This window comes from Lonchura striata, chromosome 19, assembly GCF_050655825.1.
Source record: "Lonchura striata isolate lonStrDom1 chromosome 19, ASM5065582v1, whole genome shotgun sequence".
Lineage (NCBI taxonomy): Eukaryota > Metazoa > Chordata > Aves > Passeriformes > Estrildidae > Lonchura > Lonchura striata.
The window spans coordinates 7,804,901-7,826,763 of record NC_140721.1 but is presented as its reverse complement, the minus strand read 5'-3'; the positions used below and the strand labels follow the sequence as shown (position 1 = coordinate 7,826,763).

The 21,863-nt window shown below is 41.7% G+C and overlaps 1 protein-coding gene across 3 annotated transcripts in view; it reads right to left on the bottom strand.

Moving 5' to 3' along the window:
- SPNS3 (SPNS lysolipid transporter 3, sphingosine-1-phosphate (putative)) overlaps positions 1-21,111 on the bottom strand; it is a 29,752-nt gene extending 8,641 nt beyond the window's left edge. For 2 of the 3 annotated variants that reach the window (XM_021550917.3, XM_085557557.1), the window contains exons 1-9: positions 16,063-16,419; positions 12,926-12,991; positions 12,311-12,447; positions 11,638-11,789; positions 10,672-10,738; positions 9,754-9,944; positions 7,725-7,877; positions 4,449-4,638; positions 1,882-1,947 (exon numbers count right to left, since the gene is read on the bottom strand). In XM_021550917.3, the coding sequence (XP_021406592.1) occupies positions 1,882-1,947; positions 4,449-4,638; positions 7,725-7,877; positions 9,754-9,944; positions 10,672-10,738; positions 11,638-11,789; positions 12,311-12,447; positions 12,926-12,991; positions 16,063-16,270 (1,230 nt within the window). In that variant the 5' untranslated portion in view covers positions 16,271-16,419. Of the gene's footprint in view, positions 1-1,881; positions 1,948-4,448; positions 4,639-7,724; positions 7,878-9,753; positions 9,945-10,671; positions 10,739-11,637; positions 11,790-12,310; positions 12,448-12,925; positions 12,992-16,062; positions 16,420-20,976 lie in introns of those variants that run through there. The other variant, XM_085557558.1, reaches the window with a different exon arrangement.
- Positions 21,112-21,863: the final 752 nt, after the last annotated feature.

Below are 21,863 nucleotides of genomic sequence, written 5' to 3'. Positions count from 1 at the left end.
CAGCTATGAAATACAAAGACAAACAGACCCACATCAAGGCAAGGTCAGGCAGTGGAAGGAGAGTTCTGCAGTGTTTCACAGCTGGTCAGTTTGGTCACTAGAGTGCTCAGCATTTGAGCACTTTCTCATCCTTTTACACTATAATAGGGATACTTTCATCTCTGCTCAGCTTGCCCACTACTTGGGTTTAGTTAGCCAGTGGAGATACCAAGAAATTTGTATGTCTGAGCAACTTAGGCCACAGTGCCAGTGACCTCAGGGGTAAGCTGCCAGTTCCTGTGATAGCAAGGGCCAGTGACCTGTGCTCCACTGGAACCACAGGCTGCAAGGTTTTTTCCTGTCCTTCTTGTGAACTGCTATTGTGCATCACTGCATGTTGTGCTACACATGAATGCACTCACTGTGGTCCTTAAATGAAGGATTTATTATGATCATGAAGTTCACAGCAGCAATCTGCAAATAGATTTCAGCTCCCTTAGAATGAAACATTATTACATAAAATGGGAAACACTCATGTGACTTTTGCTTGGGAAGAACCAAAGATCTCTGTTCTGTTGTCCCTTAACTTTGTACCTTCTCTTACTTGTCCTGATGGCTTTACACCATTTCCCCACTTTCAGTGCCACCTGCAGCAGCATTGTGCCTGTACCACACTTGTCTGAACAGTCCCTGTCTCACAGGGAGCTTCCTGCTTGAAATATTAGGGCTACCATCACATCCACAGTTTCTCAGCACAGGGATCCCAAAGTTGAGTTTGGGTCCCTTGGGTGATCTAGTACTCTACTCCTCAGAGAAAAGGGTAGTGTCAATTTAAATATTTTGTCTTATGCCCATGGGTAACAACAAAAGAATTGCCAATCATATAAATAACTTTGGTATTTAAATCAGCTTCTTGCAGTCTATCAGATATGAGCATTTCTTTGCTAATTGCACTGATAAACCATGTTCAACTTGTTCATATTATGGATTATTAAAAAAAAATGTAATATAAACTACTTGATAAGACTATAATCATCTGTGTAGTTCAGCAATCATAGTATCCTCCCCAGGGTTTACACAGACATCTATTAGTGACTGTGGAGCTACAACCTAAATGAAAGGTTGCCAAATTTTTATTTAGAGTAAAAACTTAAGTAAAATTACTAACTCTAAAAACCTTTATACAAAAAAGCTGCTCATCACAGTATAGACAAACTGTGCTACAAGATGTGTGCTTTTCACATCACTCCTTTCTAAAGAAATTACTGATGATAGAATCAAAATAAACACGCACTGCTATTCCCTGGCTTGTGGTGACAGTCCTGGAATTCCCAAGAGCCCCTTAAGCATCACTGCTGGCCTGATGCTCTATCAGTGTAGCACCACTTATGAATTGGGCTTACAAGAGCTGGAATTCATCTGCACTGTATTCTGAACTAAGGGAACTTGCTAATATTCATAGACTATCAACTTTGCTTCATTGGGATCATACTTTCAAACCTCTGGAAAACAAACAGAAAACCTGATTATAGACACAAAATGACCTTGTTTCTGGTGCAGGCCATTTTCTAGCAGATATCTGACAACACAGAGCTGTACAGAAGCCCAAAATACTATGGGTACAGGCAGCACTAGAGAGTACCACGTGCATGAGTTCCATCCAAATCAGGACATCTTCCTGGGATTGTAATAACTTGGACTACTGCCCCACCACACCCTTATTACCACTGGCATCCTTGCCCAGCAGTACATTGTGGCAATGATTCCAAGCAAAATGCCAACAAGGGGATTCTCTGTAGGAGTTTGTTCATCTGTCCCCAGAAAGCCACTAAGATGCAGGCTTAGGAACAATATTACATTGTCAAAACCTTGAAATAAGGAAATAGTATTATGAGCACTTACCAGCAGTATGTCTGTCACAACAGCCCAGTTTACAGACAAAAACAGTTCTCCAAATGCAATAAAAATCTGCAAAACAGAAAAAAAGCAGTGACTATACCATACCATACTATACTATACTATACTATACTATACTATACTATACTATACTATACTTTGCTATACCCTGCATTGCCCTTCTATATTGTGAAGATGAGGCAGGCTCGCTGACTGTGCTTATCTTTGTCCTACATACCAATTACTTCTAAATTAAACACCTCTGTCTATGCTTACAAACACTAACTTCATCTTAAAGGTAGGGGAAAAAAGCAGAGAAGGTGTTTGCATCACAAATCCTCAGTAGAAGAGCCAAAATAGGAAACATATACCACTCTCCCAAATTAACTGCTATGAGCTACTGAACTCAAGGAGAGAAAAACAAGATGCATGGAAGAGAAGCATTCAGCACAGGTTTATAAAATGCACAGGGATGCAAATGAAGCCAAGTACTCTTAAGGGCTCCTTCAGAGGAAGAACTCCCAAAATGGAATGGACTCCAAGGACAGGCAGTCTCATCTCCTGGTGTCCTGTGGGAAATCCCTAATCCATCACAGATGGAGACCCAGCCATGAGGAAAAGGGGTAGGGCACTCAAAGACTTCTTATAGCTGAGGCCTCAGAAAATATTAATCCTTTCAGCCAGCCCTGCACAGACTAAGCAAGACGCGAGGAAAGCATTGAAGTTACATCACTGAGGTGGAGCAGTGCTAGAAAGCAGAATCTTTTCAGAAACACAGGCCACAAAGACACGTGGCACCCGGCACAATATTCTTATCTACTAATCAGACTGATGGCACATTGTTACAAGAGGTGCCAGCACTGTGTTTGGTAAGGTCTTGCTCAAGATGTTGTCCCTGGATGATGAAAACACAGCCTAGGAATGGTACAGTGACAAACTCAGATGTTTTTGGAGGGGTTGCTTACATTCTCCTATGGAGAAGTAGACCTGGTATACTAAAGATATCTACAGATACCCTGTAAGTAATAGATACAGATAATAGACCTAAGATATCCATACATCCTTTGGTTCTTGTCTGTTCTGTTCATTTGTTTACTTCTCCAAGCCAGGTTGGGGGAAAAGGTTCCTTGAAGCACTGATATACTCAGTAACAGACCATTATCCAGACATCTTTTCCTTCACAATGCTTTAGATTAGATATAAGGAAGAAATTCTTCCTTCTGAGGGTGGTGAGGTCCTGGCACAGGGTGCCCAGAGTAGCTGTGGTTGCCCCATCCCTGCAATTGTTCAAGGCAAGGTTAGACAGGGCTTGGAGCAACCTGGTCTAGTGGAAGGTGACCCTGCCCATGTCAGGGGAGTGGAACTGGATGAGCTTTTAGGTCCTTTCCAAACCCTAATTCTATGATTCTAATGAAAGGTATGTTTTGGTAGCTCCAACCAAATATATTGATCCACTCATCTAACACAGACTGGCAAATTAAACTGCTGTTCTCTACCTTTAATGACAAAAAATCCCCTGAGGAACAACTATGAGTGGAGCTATGTGGGACTCTGAGAAGGAGAAAAAGACAATGGCTAATTCTTCTGGGCACTTAGATCCCCATTCCTGGACCCAAAAATAATCTTCACATTTCACATTTTGCTTTGTGTGCACACACTCAGACAGGCCAATCCACTTGTGTTTTCTCTTGGTAAAGGTGTTTTTCCACAGGAATACACATTTCTGAGGAGTCAGAAGGAAAACCTCTTTGAACAAGCATTATTCTTAGAAGCAAAAAAAAAAAAAAAACCAAAAAAACATGCAAAAGTGCCCTTTTGCAGAGAACTCTTGATTACTGTAATTTACTTTACTTTACTTTACATGCTAATCATGGTGATTTTGGCTGTGGAGTCACAGAAAAAATGCACAGGAGTCTTTCCCCAGCTGTTACCAGATTATAGTTGAAATAGGGTTTACATTCAGTTCCCTCTTACAGGGATTTTTTTTGTCATTCCTAGTAAGTTTCTGTTTTCCCTTTTACTGAGAATGGAATTTAAGTGATTTATACTTCAGTTTGTATTGCCAAAAGCTTGACTTTGAAGATCAGCTAGTGATCTGGGGCTTTGAAGGTGAAGGCTAAATTATTCTTAGCAAGAACAGTGTGTATTGTACAGTCCCAACTACACCAACCTTTAAGTATTCAGAGAGCAAAAATAAATAAGAATACTAAATTAGGCACAGAGCATTAAAAATTAACATAAGATTGAGACTTGCTTTAACTACATTTTTGCATAAGGCACATGTTCCAACACAGCTAAATGCATAGTTACTATTCCCTTCAGTGTGGGCACTCTCAGGACCTCAGGCCCAGTTTTAGGGCTCTGTCTGCCCAGTGTGGCTCTCACAGGACACACCTCAGCTATGGGAGCATCAGAGCCCACAGCTTACCTGGACACCTTGTCACAAGTCACTGAAACCTCTTAATGGTCTAGAAGACTGAAGAGAATTCTGCAAAAAAGCCACCCCTCACCTCCTCCTCCCCCTTCTCATTCTCCCTAGGATGCCAAAAGACATTCTGCAAATTGTCACTTACAAAAGTGGAAAGGATATTTGTCTGGGCCACCATCAGAGCTATGTAGAGGCACAGGGCAGAAATGAACATGCTTGAGGCACAGATCAGAGGATCAGCTTTGTTGTTTATCTTTCTTAAACGTCTTGCAGCTTCTGCCCCAGCAATAATACCCACGATTCCTGTCCCAATGGTGATGCCTCCAAATATTAGGCTGGTGACAAAGCAAAGGATTCAGCTGAGCATAGTAAAACTGAACTGTGAAAAAATAAATGGTGTTAGCTTGTACCTATAGTTTCAGAGGAATCCTTAATAGGGAAGTTGACTTTTATTCCACTTCATGTGACCCTCCCACTCCTTCTAAATGGATGTGATTCCAAGCCCCAGCTGAAGCTATGGCCTTGTGATGGTGGCTGTATCCCCTGGAGAAGATATGTTCAGATTTACAGAGCAGGTGTTATGCACCCAGGCTCAGGGAGGGCTGTGCTCAGTACAATCTGGCTTGGACATGCTGTGATTTAGAGGAGACACAGTCATGGTGGTTACCCTGTGAATCAATCTATCCAGTCATCCCTGAAACACAGATGGAGTAACCCTGCATCACAATCTGCTGCCTTGGAAGAGATCCTAGCATGTGGAATGATACACATCTAAATTACAACCCTCTGGTTAGCACAGCTGAGATGAGTCACTTCTCTGACTATGGGAAACACCTACCACTTCCCAGGGAGTTCACAGAATACTGAATAGGTAACTACTGCCAGGTCCACATAGCATTTTCTGAACACAGTTTCCAATACCATTCAGCTTTGTGTATCTGTAAATGCAAATGTGTTCTTCAGGAACAACAAGTTCATGTCTGAATAGCTTAGAAGATTCAGCTTCCAAGGAGACTTGCATGTGTGCTTTTGTCTCTGTCCCAGTGAGACCCCTCCCCAATAACAAAGCAAGTCTCTTGCACAAGATCAGCAACTGTATCGTAATTCTCTGAAAGCAAGAAGGGACAGGATCAATGTATACTGAGCAGAAGTGCTTCTGAATATTTTAGAGTGTTACATGGTAAGTTCTGTATATTTTCCTGAGCTTTTTCTAACTGCAAAGCAAAGTAACCAGCTGGGATATGATCTGTTCCTTTGAACTACAGGCCATCTACTTCTTAATTTCTTTCTGGCTGATTAGGAAGAACTCAGTAATTCTACAAGGAAAAAAAAAAAAGGTATTGTTATGTAAGATAACAAACTTTAAGAAAATTTGTACTCTCCCTACAAGTTCTTCAGGATTCTGATCCATCACAGACTATAGCTTGATAGTGACATTATAGATTGTTACTTGACAGAATAATCTCAGACATCTGTTCAAGAGAGGCAAGATTCAAGGTGACATTAGTTGATTGAAACATTCATGGAATTGTGTTTAGAATATTCATATATTGTAAACTGTAGCTGAAATAAAGCTGCAGCTGAAATAAAAGAGAATGGCTAAACTAAATCCAAGCAGAGTTCAGTTGACAGGGAGTAGGAAAGTACAGAGGCCTAGTATTGGGGAAAGGCTCCTATGGGATCCTTTAGAGTCTGAGAATGCTCACTTATTTCTCTGATCTGTTTAGAAAGTGTTTGCACAAAGACCTGAACAAAAACTTCACACTGGTCATTTATCTACCTCGAAAGGATTGAGACTTGAATCAGCTGTGGTGCCATTTGAGTCTGTGTTTTCAAGGAGTCTAAGTGACACAGTCCTGATCCTTAAACAAAGTCTGAAACTGCTGAACAGCCAGAGGGGAAAACATCTTTAAAGTATCCCTGGGCAGGTCTGGTAATGTGCAGCTCAGTTCCTCCAGCACCACCAGGTCTGACATAGTAGTTTATATTCTGTTTCTTTACATCCCCTTGGAATAACAGTCCAAAACCAGCCTTATGCTGCTTCTGGCATGAGCTTATGCCAAGGTTATATTTAATGCATCCTATAAGAAGCAGTACATAAGGTTAAACTATCAGATGCTCTGTTTCACTTCCCTGAAGACCATGTCTGCTCTAACAACACTACTGTGGAATAATAATTCAGAAGTGGATTAGAAAACAAACTAGAGGCCAACACTTTCAACTTAACAAAGGAAGTACTTAAACTGCATCTGTGAACAGATACAGCCAAACATCTTAAACTGTTCAGCTTCCCTCATCTGCCTACCCTGAGCCAGACTCCTGTGTGTCACTCCCTTCCCAGTACTGTTCATTGATAAGTAATGTGCCACTGGTAGCATCAATGGAAGCACAATTCATTTCCCATTGAAGGATTTTGGGATGACTCTTCAATCCATCTGGCTTTGCTACAGTTCAGAAATCACTTCTGAGTTGACTCAGTTATTCCATTGCAAAAAACCAGAAAAATCCCATTAGCAGAGGATACATTCAAGGTGTGATTATTGCTTTTCCTTTTAATTGTCATTACCTGGAAAGGCCATGCAGTAAGCACTTAGTTCTCTGAAATCCACTACAAAAGCAGAGACTGAAACAAGACTTTGGATAACTCTGGGAGAAAGGGATAGCTGTATGGAGGCCCCTAGCAGGAGTCAGTCCCAGTGCCCACTGTTACTGAGGGAAGCTGTGAAGACTCAAGAGGAACACTGAATACATATTTGTGCTCTGGACAACACACTGTGAAAAAAAACTTTGCTTCCTTGGTGAGGAAAAAGGATCCTCAAAAATGTGTGTTATGACTACTTCAAAGTGTTCTACTAGTGTAAATTCCCCTTCTTGTACAATATTTGATATTGTTAATGAATCTTCATTGGCCTGAACATGCTCTGTAAGCAGAGCTCTGCCGGCAGCTATTCACAATATCCTGTGATGATATGATACTACATCAAAATCATCATGCTTTCTTCAAACTGGGAGCCACAGTGAACTCACCAACATGGCACAGAATATAAAAACAGAATAAGAAGAAGATAATAGGCAAATTACTAAAACACAGGATTTAAATATACTTAAATGGATATTTAAGTAACTTGGGGTGCACAGTCATCTGTTAATTAAAAACTCCTTGCTAAAGCTGCTCCTTTTCCCCTACAACTGTTACTATTACTGCTTCTTCCCACTTTACTTAAATAGGGCTGGCAGCGTCTTTCCAGTTAACTGAGTGATTATAAACAAACAAAGGGGAGTGTCCCAGACACTAGGGAGGCAATTTAACATTCACACCCCATTCACAAGAAGTGGGTCACATCCTCCCCTCCCCTTTGGAATCCATCTGGGATTGAGCACCGTGCAGTGTTTCCAGGTCGCTCCCAGGGGCACAGCTCACCTGTTAGAGGAATTGCACGAGTCTTGGAGGCATGGTGGGACAAGGCCCTGGACAACCTGAGCTCTGTACAGAAACAGTGGCATCCACATTCCCAGGGCTCCAGTGACAAAGGCCATGGCAGTCAGACCCAGTGAGGAACAGACAAAACTACAGCTGAAAGTAAAAACAAAACAAAACAAAACAACTAAGAGATATTAGAAAGAATGGTGTGTGAGGAAAAAGGGAAAACCTACCTGCAACACCCAGAATTTCAAGCAATAACAAAACAATACAGACATCTTGTAATCAAAATCCACTCCCTTGAATATCTGAACTCTGATCAGACTTTATTATGAAATTCAACAATAACGTACTAATTAGAGCAAAGGGTATGACCTACTGATTTAATGTTAAATCCAGGTCTCGCAGATTTCATGCCAACTTCTGCCAAAACAATTGCTGTAAATTTTTTGATAGCAGAAGTATAACAATAGAGAGTGAGCAAGAATTTAATGGCTTAGTACCTAAAGGAAAGGTTTCTATGTTCAAGTCTAAATGCCTCAGGTTTTAAGCTGTTTCTGTAACCAATATGAGAGCAATGGCTGGGTCTGGGCTGGGCTGAAGCACTCCTTAACTCTACCTGAGTGAGTAAAACAGACTCAATCTCCACAGCAAGTTTCAGACAAAAGGAGAAGCATTTTTGAAAACTGTCCAAACCTTGTCTCCTTCCTGCCCTATTCTAGGAGAAAATTAATGTTTTGCCCGACTCTTTGTCATTAATAGTTCAGGAGAAAGCCCCCTTTGAGGTCAATAGGGATGTATGAATTCTAAAGACTGCTGCAAATGATCAGGTGACCACCAAACTAGAGGATTTGTTCTGAACCTAATTCTCCATTTTCTAAAGATAAAGTGCTCTTGGACTTCATTAAAAGTGGAACCACATAGTTTTTTGTTGGTATGTCTTTATGCTTTGGAAATCAATTGCCCAAGTAAAAGAAAATGGGACTCAAATGCTAAAGGAAAAGAAAATTAAAATATGGGGTTTTTTGCACTGGAACATCTCTGTAGGAAAGCAACTTTGGAGACAGTCTAGTTGTTGAAATGTCAGAAAAATTCATTTCTTATTCAGGAAGATTTATTTTTTTTATTCACTTCAGGATGTAGTGCCTACAAGTTGTGATCCTAGAAAACTGATCTCTTCTGTACCCGCTGCTCAGGATGTAAAGAGGATGCAGATTTAGCGGGCAGTTAGAAAACGGGATCGTCTAGAAGAGCACTCCAAAGACAAACGATGTGGCAGGAAAGCAAGCCTCTAAAGGACAGGCGCTGTGTCGGGCAAGCAGCGTGCGGGCAGCGGCGGCAGCGCGGAGCCGGGTCTGGCGCAGCTGCACAGCGGCACCTGCTGTCCCCAAAGCCGCTCCAGAGCCTCGTCCGGCACGGCCCGGCACGGCCCGGCACGGCACCCCTGCCTGCGGGCAGCCTGCTCCAGTCCCGATCTTGCTCCGCCCTGCACGTCAGCTGCATCTTTAAGTTTTGTGTGGTTAAAAGGAAGATGTCATCTGCCAGCCACAGCTCAGCCCATCAAAACACATGGATAATACTTTATAAACCATATTGGGGTCCCACAAACTTTGACCTCATGCACAGCATTCTCCCAAATACCTGAGACATGCTAATTCAACCTTCCTCAGGTGTTAAGATTTATAAATTTACACCAGAAAATTATGCACTTTTACCAATCTAGCTTCTGTAAGGAAGGGAAAAATTAGTATAAAGTAGAGCTTTGGATTCAAACAGGAGCAAACTGCCATCATAACTTTGCCCCCTTACCCCCCCTCAAAATGAGAGGACAGAATACGCAAAGAAATTTTTTATCTCTTTTGCAGCATTTCTGTAAAAAAGTGGAAGAAAGATTTTTACTAATGGTGTTTCCATCCTCTTGCATACAGCACGTGACTCAAAGGAGCAAAGTGGGACTCAATGGACATATTTCTTATAATGGAATGGTGACTCCTCAACAGAGGGAGACTCTGTAGCTTGAACCACTTACTTCTTGACAAGTGATCCCACATCTTGACACCAAGTAGTCTTTGTAGTTCTGTGTATATCTGGCTTCTCATCTGCTCTTCCTATCATGCCAGAGATGCTCAGTGCTCTGTGTGCTGCTGTCTTTCTCTGGATCTTGTGAGGGACCAGTAGAATCAGGAGAAGCAGTGCCAGTCCTCCCATGCAAGGAGTTACCTGTAGACACAAGGTTGGTTAGATCAAAGATATCTGTTTTCTTATAGTGAGAACTTCACAGCAATTCCAATTGCATTAGAACCACTATCAGAAAATTGCAGATATGTTCAGAAATAGATGTGTGATGGTTTAGGCCATATTTGTAAAGAAAAAGAGTGACTTTGGTGACTTTGAAAAAAGATAATAGATCCTCCCTCCCCACCATACAGATACCTGATTGCTCCTCCCTCTGATTAAGAAAAAAAAGTGAAGAAAGAATACTGTAGTATTCTAGCCACAAACACAAGAATGCAGTCACCAATGCTACCTGAATAACATCAGTGTTACTCCAGTAAATATTCTGCCCCACTCACCTGCTTATTTTGTATATAAAGAAGTTGTTCCCAACAGCATCCCAGAAAACTGGTGCTACCAGTATAATGAGCATTTTACCTTCAAATTCCTCTGTTTGAGGAGGTCTTGGTGCAGTAACAACCATTCCAAATGTGCCTTCAGGTAAGAGGAACATCAGCAGCTGCCCTGGCTGCTGTACAATTTCACCCACACCTATCAGAGCTAGGCAGAAATCTGCTACTTGACCTGCAGGAAAACTTCTCTTAAACACCACGTTCCTGACCTGTCAGAGGGTAGGAATTCCTCCCACTGCTCACTTTAACACAATGAACATAAAGAATCCAAACTCTAGTGATGATTTTGATGTTACGGTGAATGAAAGTGAGTGACTCACCCTGAATGCCCAGTGCCAGTCACCTGTGCTTTTTGCCATGCTAGCTGCCAGCATATAACCACAGCCACTGCAAACAACAGAAAGGAATGGTCAGTAAGCACCAATGAATTTTGGATGGCTGAAATGACATGTCTTGCCAGCTAAGGAGAACACACAGAAGTGTTCTGTCATAGTTTTCCAAAGGGATAAACAGAAATAACCCTCGTGGCTTGTGCTAGTCTGCTTGCCAGCCAGTATTAAAAAGAGAAACTAACCTCCCCAGAGCAGACTTGAGATGATGACAGTGATGTCCCAGATTCCCCTTGGAAAACATATTCTGTAGGATGACACTGCAAACCCAGATCAAAGAGCCCATAAAACATTTGATTACCTACTCTCTTCTGTGCTAGCCAAAGGAATTATGCCCTGGAGGAATTTCTTGAGTTCTAATCTGCCTTCTGGGCCCAGCCTTGGATGCCTGCTCTGATACAGAGTATGCCTCTAAATTATTTGACAAGCCCTTCTCCACCTTTTCTTCAGACACAATGTCAATTTAACTAAAAGAGGAGAGGGAAGTACTAGTTCTTCCTTGGGAGACATTTAATGGAGGGTTCTTGGAAAATCTGTCTAATAAACTAATATCTGAAAGCTTTTGTCTTCTAAAACACAGAAATAAATTACATATTCTCATGCACTTTCATGCATTCTCATATTTATTTTATAATTGATTCAATATTTTATTCAAAGCCAGATTTTCCAGAGTCTAGACTCTCCCTAAAAATGTTTGGGGCAAAAAGTGAATTTTTCCCAAGGTAAGTAGAGAAAAACACCTAATCAGCTCTATTCAAACTTGTCAAGGAAGTGACAAATCCCTTTGTAAGAGCCAATGAAGAAATACATCAAAATAAATCTGATTAGGGCTCAAGGGATATTGAATTGCAGATGTGGTCAGACAGAATTTCCAAAGGCCACTGCAAGAAAACCAACCTTCCCACTGGAATGAAAATGTAGAAGATAGATAATGCTGTGGTCCTTCTTCCTTCCTCAAACAGGTCTGCAATGATGGTAGGTGCTATAGTGGAGTAACTGGCAGAGCCAATGCCAACCAATCCTCGTGAAAGAACAAATATCCTGTAATGCTGCAGGGAAAAGACATGTTATAGTCAAAAAAAGGCCATGCAAGAAAGAAAGCTTACTGTTAAAGAGGGGCATTTTAGTGGATGAAATCTACCAGAGTAAATCAGAATTCAACTGCCTTTTGCCTGTGTCTGTATTCCCACACCTGCTCCACTCACATCTCAGTGCTTGGCTTTCTCTTGCTGCACAGCAGTGACTTCTCAGAGTGACACCCAGAGGGAATTTCAGGACAGGGTGGATAGAGCACATGTATCCAAAAAGGTGGGACACTGTAAGGTCATAAACAAAAAACATTCTGGACAAAAATAAAATCCCATCAATAATGTGTGGGTTCTCTATTGCCTAGGCTGGACTTCAGAGTCCTATAAGGCATTCCTGCATGGAGGATGTTTAGTCCTGGCTTAAGGCTTGGGAAATGAGTGGTCACTGATGCTTTTCCAAATGTGGCTAGAAAAGGACTCTATCAAGTCCTGCAAGATGGATGCAGGCTATTTTCATAGCACCCTCTAAAAAAGCAACATACCGACTCAGTGATGAAGGAGCTCCCCAAGGTCACACCAGACCAGAAGAAAATACCAGCTCCAAGGATGATCTTCCTGTTGTAGCGATCTCCGAGGTAGCCAAAGATGGGGGCAGCCAGCATGTAACACAAGGTGAAGACTGAAAATCCAACAATGAACAAAGACAATATTTATCTAATTATTTTTGTCATATGTACTGCTCAGCCCTCAGATAAACTCAGGTCATTTTTAGGGGAGGGTTTTAAGGCAGGCTAAGTTTCTAGGACTAGGAGGAGGATTGATATTTGGAAAAAGACAAATGCATACTCAAAATACCTATACAACAATAAAATGTATGTGAATTGAATTGATGTGAATTGAATTAAACAATGTGAATGTATGTGAATAACTCAACTTCTGTATTTCTTGAGAAACCCTTCATCTTTTGTGATTCACATACTGTGGGATTTTTGAAGGACTTTCAGTTTTGCATTATAGTCAGCCTGCCCACAAGTGGAAGTGAGCAATACCACATACAAGGAGGAACTAGAAGAGCTAAGCAACTGGACTCTATTTTAGGAGCAGACCATAGAGGGGCAAGAAAAAGTCAGCTCTCTGAACTGAGGAGATTTTATTACCTGTCTGCAGTAGACCTGTCTTCCCATCACTGAGCCCAAAGTATTTTTGTATATCCAACAGGATCCCTGCAACAGAGGCAGACATTGAATGATATCAAAGCACCCTACTCAATCCTTGTAACTGCCAACCCAAAAACAGGGCTTGCAAGAACTGCAGCACATTTAGATTTTCGTTTAGATGTAAGCCATTACTCTACCACAAGCACAAGATGCACAGAGAATTAAAAATTCTTATCACTATAGATAAAATTAATGATCTTCCACTATAAGGGTCATAGGAGAGTCAGTTTACCCACTGTTTCAACCACTCCTGTTCTGCTTCTTTTGCACCTAAGAACATGAAAAATTTAGAGATCAAAGTTTAATAGACACAAATAGAACAAAACAGTGGATGTTCAGACAAAAAGGTCATTTTCTTCTCTATACCATGCCAGAGCTGCAGAACTTCCATCTCACCTATCTTGTATTTCCAATTTACACCACTGAAAACCTACTGAAAAGAGAAGATAGTGCTTTGAAAAAGCATACCTGTACTCCAGTTTTGAAAGATATAAATTAAAAAAGACATTCACTTCTCATGCCACTTCAATTGTGTCAAAATAGATAGCCATAACATTGTTAAGAGGATGAAACCACCACCACTTAAAGAGAACAAGTTCTGTGTAATTTGCCTGCTGTGCTCACAGGAGCTCATCTGTAGCAGAAGGGAGTGGGTGAGGTCAGCAAGAGGCACCCCTTCTCCCACACTGGGTTTTACATGTGCCATGAACTTCACTGCTCCAGCCACTCAAAAGCAGTGTGGGACCAGCTAATTTAAAGCTAAATCCATGTTCTCCCACAGTCCCCATGGCTGCAGCATCAGTCCACTCACTATTTACTGATATCACTTCAAGTCACTGTAGATCAAAATTCAGCCAAACAACAGCTCCAGTGGTTTACAGCTGTTTTTCAGTGACTCTTGAAGATATTTTACATTTGGGGGTTTCCTAATGGTTTCAAAAGTTTAAACAAGAGATATAATTCAAATATTTTGCATCATTGAAACAGGACAATCAAGTATATCCTTCCTTTCTGGCAGCCAGTGATCAATGCACAGAAATGCTGTATTAGAGGAATTCAGGTTTGGTCTCGTGGAGTATTTAGAACAAATCACAGCTAACAAGACTTGAACAGAACCACAACTTCATCTCAAACTAACATTCACACTGAGCACCATTAAAATGTCATCCCCTCCACATAACTACAATAACTGACCCTGCCAGTTCCTGGCAAATTAAAAAGCATTGATTTGAACAGTTTGGTGGACAGAAAAGAGGGGAAAGGTCTGTATGGTCACTAGTTTCAACAAACTTGAGTCAGCAGACAATTAAGGGGAAGAGCTTGTTTTCTGTGATGCAAATGCTGTCAAAACCTGAGAGCAAAACTATCCGGAAACCACAACTTTTTAACTGCTGCCAGTTTACTTCTAAGCAGATACTCACACCTCCCCTTCCTCCCTTTCCTGTCAGCTGGTAGCTAACAGCGTGGTCATACACTTGGACAGCCAAACTCAAATGCGCTGTTGCAGGAATTCTGCAGTGGCACTGAATTCTAGCAGGTGAACAGTCAGTATATTGCTGTGGTATAAACTGCAGCTTACAGACTTCCCCATTGCCCAGGAGTCATAGAACCAAGTAAAAAGTGGTTTAGTCATATAGTGTAATTAAAGGAGGTGTTTCAAAGGCATGGGCACTATCCCCACTTCTGCTCTTGAATTCTTGCATGTCCCTGAAGGTACCTCACTCACAAGAGCAAATTGGGAGAATTTTAAGCTCTTAGCTGCTTCAGATGCCCCCGAATAGTTCAAATCCTGGAATGAACCAAATGGCTTCTTGATCTTAACCCTCCAAGGGGATACCCTTCTAGGATCCAAGTTCTTTCTTGAAGATATTTTCATCCTCTTCTGTCCTCTGTCCTTCTCCAAGGAAAGTTACTTGACAACAGAACACTTACACAGGTTTTCACTCACAGCCTTGCATGCACTCCTACTGCACTCCTATTTTGCTTCCTTCCCTCCTGTGTTGTTAAAAAGTACTCAAAAAACCAAGCTCAAACTCTTTAACCCACCACACTCTCCCATTTTAAAGATACTGACTGAATGTTCCAAATTTTTGAATGGTTGAAGTGGCAAAATAATTATTTTGTGCACTGTAACTAGGTATAAATTCCAAATTCAATAATCCATCCTTTGGGTTTTTTCAAGGTTTTAAACATTTCTGTTTCCCAGGCCACTCAGAAGTAAAATATAGCAAGCTAACAACAAGTGTTTCCCCTATTTTCTAAATCAGATCCCTGGAAGCATGGGAGATGCTTAGGAGTAGTACTAAATAGAAGAATTTACACAGACCACAATTTCTATGGGAGAAAACCCCCATAGTTTCCCTCCAGTTTACTATAAGCAACTCTTGATTGTTTTCAGCTAGGGAAAAAAAAGAATTCAAAAATATTTTGGAGGAGGGATATTGTTTATTAGACAAGAACTCATAACTTGGGTGAGGGAAGGCTTAAGGAAGTGGGTATCTATTCTTTTTCCACAATCATGTTCAACTCTCAATTGCAGAAATCACACGACTGCCAGCAGCCCACAAGGAAGTTAAGCCTCCCCTAAGCAAACTAACATGGATAAAAAAGTTATCACAAAGATCACATAGTTTTTGAACTTGTAATGGAGGGAATAGCATCAGTATTCTTCAGATAAAGGAATAATATATAGAATCTACTAGATGCAAAGAAGGCCTTGTAAATTGCTGTGCATAGAAAAGAGAAGCTCCTTAGTCACACCTCTGTAGAATTCAACCACAAAAATAGACCAGTTGCCCTGTATGCTAAATTCTGTTTATAAGAGACCTAGATTTTAAACTATGATCTTATTTTTACAAGCATTCTATTAATAGAATAACTATTAATATCTAATAAATCCCTCCTAGGTATTTCCAGATTTATAATTGGAAGTTTCATTAAGACTATGATCAACAGGGTAAAGTAGATAAATGAGAAAAAGCAAAAAGACATAAAACATATCCTTACTTTAGAAACATTCGTAGAGCTGTTAAGAACTTAAATTTCTTTTTCTTTAGAAGAGGAAAATGGGTTCTCACCTGGCACAATGAACCAATCAATGAAATTTACTAAATTCCCAAAGCACAGCACGGCAACTACCAGGCAATCCCTCTTTGCTGGGTTGTTCCTTGCCACGGACACTGATGGACATGGTGTCCCATCTGCTGCAGCAGCTCCATAATCCTCTCCCTCAAACAGCGGCTGGAGCAGCAAGCTTGTGTCTTCATGTTCACAGGGGGCTTGCATGTTTCCAGTGCAGACACTCAGGGACGATGAAGCATTTCCTCACACAAAATTGATGTGCTGGGGCTATGAGGAACCTCAATCACTACGGTCATTTCCGGACTGAAACACAGCCACTAAGAACTGAAATGTTCCTTGCAGTCAGGAGAACTTAAAAAGAGAAAAGCTGCAGGGCTGTGTTATGCAAAAGTGCTGAAGACCATGGCCTTGAAGACAAGGCAAAGTAAATGTAAACAAAAGCAAAGTAATCCACTGTGCACCCAAGAAATAAAACAACTCCACAGGGATCACACAGAAACTACAAATGCAAAAATAACAGTATTCTTTGTTGTCAGTGAATTGTCAGAGCTAAAAATAGTCTTTCTGCAGAAGAAAGGGAGAGGAGAGGAGAGGAGAGGAGAGGAGAGGAGAGGAGAGGAGAGGAGAGGAGAGGAGAGGAGAGGAGAGGAGAGGAGAGGAGAGGAGAGGAGAGGAGAGGAGGGGAGGGGAGGGGAGGGGAGGGGAGGGGAGGGGAGGGGAGGGGAGGGGAGGGGAGGGGAGGGGAGGGGAGGGGAGGGGAGGGGAGGGGAGGGGAGGGGAGGGGAGGGGAGGGGAGGGGAGGGGAGGGGAGGGGAGGGGAGGGGAGGGGAGGGGAGGGGAGGGGAGGGGAGGGGAGGGGAGGGGAGGGGAGGGGAGGGGAGGACACAATCAGCCTTTAAAACAGGGCTGTGTCTTCCTCTTTCTCCCCCAAAAACAGGTCCAAAAAGGGAGGAGGAGAGGGCGCAGGAAAGCATTCTGGCTTTTTTGGCGCATGTAGACCTTTGTCTTCCTTCCTTCTTCTGTCCATTCACATTTTTAGAAGTATTCAGTCACATGTCTTTTGAGCGACTTTATGGATTACCAGCTTCAGAAGTTAATTTATTTTTTGCACCTTGATAAGAAAATTTAAAGTGAATATTACCAGCAAACTCTAAGAGTTTAAGAGTGATAAGGATAAGGACTGCTATGGTTTATGACTCATGCATGAAGACACAGGTCTGTGGTTGGGCTTTTTAGAGAACTGGGTATTTCACACTTTAGACAAACTGAAAAACAAAATAGCACCTACCATTCTTGGCCCTTTTGCAAAATGCAGACTCCTTTGCTTCCACGTGCTCAACACAAGTATTTCGTTCTATCTTCTGTTTATCTCTCCTTTTCTCTGCTATAGACCACAGGATGATCTCTGAGCAATGTCACCTTATCCGTACTATCCCAGTGCTTAACTAACCCAGCGGAGTCAAGAGTTCCTTGGAAGTTCTCGGAAGCACTAAAGAATCCACACGATTTGTAGAAAGCCAGAGTTTTATCTCCAGGCCCAGCCGCGGACAAAGGGAGATCAGGAACAACTCTCTCATTGCCAATGAGGCCCGCGGCGAGCGGGAGCGGGCTGCGGCAGTGCCGCGCTGCGCCGCTGGGTGGCGCCCCAAGGCCGGCGCGGCGCCGCCGCCCCGCCCGCTCCCGCGCGGCCTCCGGATCCTTTCCCGGGAATATTTTCCGTCTTTGATGCCCGGGCACGGCTCGGACCTTGTAAGGAAGGGCCTCACGGGGCAGCTCGTCAGGGTTTCACTCTCACTTTGGAGAGTTTAAATGTCTCTTGAGCCAAGCGTCGTCGGAGTATCCAGGGCATATCCTGTATTGCTCTCAACTGAGATTTCCTGCTAGAGCTGATGTTTTCAGATGGCCAAAAGCAGGTTTCTAACTATAACTGCTGTGGCAAGAACACGATTCTGTTTTTGTAGAACAGAATTTCCAAATTCCAAATTTTCCAAAGACAGAGTCAGATTAAACAAGATGTTCCCCACAAACACAAAACCATCCTTTCTAAACACTTCTTTTGATTCCCTTTTTCATTAACTTCATTAAAGTTTCCAGCTATCACTTCATGCTTTTTGTTGCTGTACTACCTGGCCACTGGTGCCATCACCTCTGTCTGCACATCCCCCTTCTCCCTTCCCTCAATGTCACAAGCCACCTCCTTCCACCCACTCTGGGTTTCACTGCTGGGTTCAAATCTGCAGTGGTTTTTGGAAGGGCCCCTGTGACTTCACGTTCCTCAGCATCTATTGCCATCATTCCTTGGTAGGCACCCTGGCTTAACTGCATGCTTGTCCTGTTCTCCAACTACAATTTTCTTGTTTGCCCAGACCACACTGCACCAAAAACTTCCACCAAAAGTTTGTGACAATCCCCATTGTGGGCATGCCATTATACAATACAAGTCAACTTGTGTCAGGCAATATCACAGCTCACTTCGTTATAGCCAATTAAATTTTTTCCTTATTTGTTCTGTCAGTCAGGCAGTTCCTTTCTTGGAACAAAGTGCAGTGTTTGCCTCCACGGCTTACCCTGTCGGTGCCAGGTGCCCATGCAATATAAAAAGCAGCTTTCTATGCCTGTCATACTCCTTGAGAAGCTCTGTTCTCTTGGTGGTTCATTTGAGCACGAGATGTCATAGCTGTGCCATGCAGTTAAACCCTCCCAAGGGAGCAGCAAGTCAGAACCTCGTTATTCTCATGTTTGGCACTAGTCCTGCCACAGAGCAACATATTTTCTTACACCATTTGGAATCTGGCTGTGGTACCAAAAGTTGTTTTGATGACTGAACCTGACAGAGGCAACTGAGACCCTCCCCCAGATGAACAGAGATGTTTGGTGATAGTTAAAGTGGTTGGCTGATCCTCAGCAGGCCAAAAAATGTGTCCTGCCTGAATCCTGCTAGGACTGCTTACACTCAACTGACCTGAGAGCTTCCAGCTTTCCCTGAAAGGATTTCCAAGTATTTACTACAAAATGCCTTTAAATGTATTTATTTATCCAAATATCCTCTAATGGTGGATGCTGCCACATCCATGAACAGCTTTGGAGGTTTGCCAGAGCATTCCCATAAAGCTGCATCAGAAGGGGCATTAATAATGAACCAAGATGTCAGAAAGATATACACTGAAAATATTTTGTTATCCTGATTCACTCCAAAGCATTTCCATACATGTAAACAAAAGAAGCTTATTAAGCCATTGAATAGCAAACAGCAACAAAATCTGTGAAAAACTAAATATGAAAATAATATTCATTGTTGACTAGAGCTAATAATACTGGTTTTAGGAAGAAAGAAATAAGCTGCTTTTGGTATCTCTCATGCATTACCCAGACACAGAACATAAAGTAACCAAAAGAAAATACATACTTGTGTGTATTTGCAAGTATATATTTAATTGCTGTAATATAGTTAGAACCAACAAGCATGCATTTAGTGCCAAACATAAAAGACTGGTCTACACTGTATTTTAAGCCTTTTGTGATGGAAGCAAATTCATAAATAATGAGCTTCTGCAAATAATTGACATTTGGATTTGTGCACAGCTTAATCATTTTAGTGTCTGACAAGATCAAAAAAGTGAAATTTAACATCATTCTGGTAGACAGACAGCTCAATAAATGCATGTCCAGACCAACCTGAAATATTCCACTGCAAGGAGATTCAAAGACAATTCTAGTGACTGCAGAAGAGCTGCAGAGTGAGACATTCAGGTAAGAGGCTGTGGGGGTTTAAGGATTGTCACTACTTGTACAAAGGCTGCACAGTAACTCACTGTGGTTTTGAACCCAGTCTGCAGTGCTAAAACATAAAGACAGACTTGGAGTGAGCCATGAACACCTGGGCTGCATGTCTGGAGGGGCAGCAGTTTGACAGCTCAAACCAAGCAGTGACCAGCCTGACAGAAGGGCAGGTGACTCAAGAAATGTAATCATGTATGAAAGTAGAATAATTTTCAGTTACAGATTTATTACAGAATCAACACTTGATCCTGTTCTCATAAAAATCTATATTACAAAACTCCAGAGATGACTCATCTACTAATGTGTATATTTTTCTTGCCTTTCAGCCCTCCAGACTGATGCACATTTGCCAAGCTGTTATTGCCTTGGAATATAGAGCTGAGGGAGGGAGCCTGAGCACTCTCCTTCCACCAAAGGAAGTTTGAGAAATTCTGCACCTGTACTTTGTTGAAACTGCTCTATCCCTGTGTGGTGCTTGCAGCTACATTAGCCATGATTAACACTCAGGTAGCAACTGCTAATAATGTCAAAAGCTGTTAGAAAATATTTAGTATTTTAGCATGAAATTTAGTACCTGAAAATCAAAACTAGATTGCCAACAGTTTTTATTCACCTTTGCAGGCAGAGCTACACATGTGAGCCATTATTTAAGTCTCTGTCTGTATCTTCCAAACTAACCATCTTTGTAGTAGTCCACTACTACCAAAAACTTCCAGAAAACCACCTGATCCACTATACAATTAATTGGAAAATGTCTGCTAGGAAGATTCTCATTCTGTGAGTTTCAATAAATGCTGGGTTTAGTCACCACATCCTTTTTACCTCCTCATCCTGAATTTCCATCTAAAATGCTTTCTTTTTTGTTGCCTGAGTAATAGCACAAAAGGCAGGGTGGATTCACTGGAACATATTCTAGCATTGTGATATCACCAAATAAAATTTACACACACTAAAGTATAAAACCTACTATTTCATTATTATTGACAAATAAGCTCTATATCACTTCCTACTTCATGGAATGCAGATGATGCTTTTGGTTGGGCAGGGAAGCTAGTTCAGACTCTTCTCCTTCATCTTTTAAATTAGGAAACAAACTGCACCTTTACAAGAAAAGTTATTGGGGTGCTTACCTAGATAATTTACCTCACAGGTGACATTCTCCCTGGTTGTATTCCTATAGTTCTGTCCCAAATGTGCAGCAGAAGAAATTACAGTTCCAGCACATAATCACAGAGCAGAAAAAGATGAACACACTTCAATTCTATTAACTGCTCCCTTCTTCTTCTCTGGGAAAACAAAAAGAAAAGCAAAGAGCTCCTTTGCAAATGAGAACACTTTGCATTAATATCAGCCAAAGGAGAAAGCTGCACATCGCTGGAACAGAGCTGCCTCTTCTAGCTGAGATTTAGTCAAGCATAGAGCAGCTCATGGAGGTCCAAGGAAGTGAGGAATTATAGTAACTGTGCACCAAAGACATTATTTCACCAACCAGTTTATCTGCTTATACTTTACCATTTTTTTTTAAGCTCAAGCTTATCTTTATTGGTATAGCTGATAAGTGAATTTCTTGCCTTTTGGGATTCTGGGTGCTTCTGACACAATTATAACAGAAAAGGGTTGTGACATCTGCTTGGACTCTGGAAGAAAACAGTGGAATTAAATGCCTATTTAACCTATGTTTTGACCTTTCTACCCACAGTGAAGCATTCATTCCCAAAAGAGTCATTAGCTGACCACTGCAGTCTTCACTGTGATACACCAGGGTCCTCTTCGTTAAGACAACAGCAAAGGAGATAGGAGCCATTTATTATGAGAAATGACAAACAGACAAGCACTGACAGAATGAAAATGGAGGCCTTTCCCTACGAGGCCTCTCTCTTTCCAGCCTCACTACCTCCAGACTGAAAGGGAAAAACTGCAGTGAACACAGTATTTTAATCACTACAGAGACTGTTAAGGTCAGGGTTAACTAAAAATTTCAATAAACATTGATTTAAATTAAAAATAGTCTAATTAA